At 33.2% G+C, this 2118-nt stretch overlaps 1 protein-coding gene across 1 annotated transcript; it reads left to right on the plus strand.

The window, feature by feature from the left end:
* Positions 1 to 750: 750 nt before the first annotated feature.
* LOC133062852 (olfactory receptor 2AJ1-like) lies at positions 751 to 1698 on the plus strand. The gene has a single exon (XM_061152214.1). It carries the CDS (start codon positions 751 to 753, stop codon positions 1696 to 1698), a length of 948 nt encoding a protein of 315 aa, XP_061008197.1.
* Positions 1699 to 2118: the final 420 nt, after the last annotated feature.

The following is a 2118-nucleotide window of genomic DNA, read 5'->3' on the forward strand; positions in this document are numbered from 1 at the left end:
CTACTAACTAACAGGAATTTAGTGTGAATAGACACTGTCCATTCTTCTTAACACTAAAATGAAGTGTTGTTTTGATTCAGGATGACTACAATGAAGTAAACTGTTAATGGAAAAAGCAAAACCAGAAGGACAAAATGATTCTATGCAGTGAGAAAAAGTCAACAACTTTGGATATCAATATATTAAATGTGAGTTGCAGTAATATTCAGTGATTTTAGAGACTAATTTATAATCAAACAGTTCATGGGAAACACCACTGCTTTCAAACTGACTCTGTCTACACCAAATTTTACTGAGCTGAAGATCAAACCAGTAGAAAAAGCAAGAGCCATGTATACATGCACACATCTGCAAATCCCATTCATATACTGATCTTTTAAAACTTTTAAAATGACAGCAGAAAAAAAAAATGACAGCAAAGCAGTGTTAACATTTCAGGGAATTAAATATATAATTAAGTTTATTTTATATAAATAAAGTATATACAAATTATGTTTATTTCATAATGAATAAAATAATTAAGTTGTTCAGCAAATAAATGCCCATCATGTAAAACATGCCCAATTGAAAAACTGAGAGTCCATTGGCTTTACTTGGAAAATATAGCAAAAAAGGAATATGCTTATCTTATTGTACAGTTAAATGTAAAGGAGGTTGAGATTTATGCCAATTTTTCTTTCTTTTAACTCTATCTCTTATTTATTTATATTTGTTTGTTTATTAATTTATTTTAGGTAAAGCAAGAATTTCATGATGGAATATGAGAATCACACTTCCAGCAGTGACTTCATTCTTTTGGGACTCTTCTCTTCTTCCCAAACAAGTCTGATTTTCCTCTCCTTTATAGTCATCATTTTTATTATAACTATAGCAGAAAATACAATGATGATTATCCTCATCCACAAGGAATCAAGACTCCACACTCCAATGTATTTCCTGCTCAGCCATCTCTCTTTTATGGATATCTTGCATACTAGCAACATTGTTCCCAAAATGATCACTGACTTTCTATCAGGCAGCAAAACTATTTCATTTGCAGCCTGTGGCTTCCAGATATTTCTATCCCTTACCCTCTTGGGTGGTGAGTGCCTTCTCCTGGCAGCAATGTCCTATGATCGCTATGTAGCCATCTGTCACCCACTGCGCTACCCCATGCTTATGAATGACTATGTCAGTGTTCTCATGGCTGGAGGGGCCTGGTTTATTGGGATAATCAACTCCATAGTTCACACAGCTTACACACTTCACTTTCCCTTTTGTGGCTCAAGAGCCATTGACCACTTTTTCTGTGAAGTCCCCGCCATGTTGGTGTTGTCCTGTGTGGACACAACACACTATGAACAAGCAGCTTATGCAAGTGGCATCATTTTCCTGTTTATCCCTTCCTCTCTAATCTTTGCATCTTATGTCCAAATTCTCCTTACTGTCCTCCAAATGAAATCAAAAGAGGCAAGGAAAAAGTCATTTTCTACCTGTTTCTTCCACATGATTGTGGTCATAATGTACTATGGGCCTTTTATTTTCACATACATGAGACCTAAAAAGTACCACACTCCAGGCCAGGATAAATCCCTGGCAATATTCTATACAATCCTCACACCATCTTTCAACCCAATTATCTACAGTATCAGGAATAAAGATGTCTCAGATGCAATAAAAAATATGCTCAGAAGTAATTTTCCCCATAAAATGTTATAGGGAAAAAGGTTAAAGTATATATTGTTGTCTATTTCCATACTAAATATTTAGAGGATACCTGTTATTCAAATCTCTAGAAAGTCTTTATCTCTTCAAGTGTGCAAAGATGGATGTTTCTGAAACATTGATAATAGTAAAGCTGTTACAGATGTTTGTTTTATAAATACATATATCTAAAATTGTATCTGTCTCTCTATGTTGCCAATCATAATCACCAAACCTCCAATTATAGTACATCAAAGATGACTAAAGGTTAATTTTATTTTCCCACTAAAGTCATACAAATTTGTAAAAATTATCTTTTATGATATAATTGCATTATGTATAGATATATACATATATGATATATGTGAGAGAGAAATTAATTTGATTTCTGTATTTTTATGAAACTATAAAATGATATTTCAAACCTTAAAGTAA

Source organism: Dama dama, chromosome 9, assembly GCF_033118175.1.
Source record: "Dama dama isolate Ldn47 chromosome 9, ASM3311817v1, whole genome shotgun sequence".
NCBI classification, from domain to species: domain Eukaryota; kingdom Metazoa; phylum Chordata; class Mammalia; order Artiodactyla; family Cervidae; genus Dama; species Dama dama.

Coding starts and splice junctions, on each gene's coding strand:
- LOC133062852 (XM_061152214.1), top strand. CDS start 751: ATGATGGAATATGAGAATCACACTTCCAGCAGTGACTTCATTCTTTTG.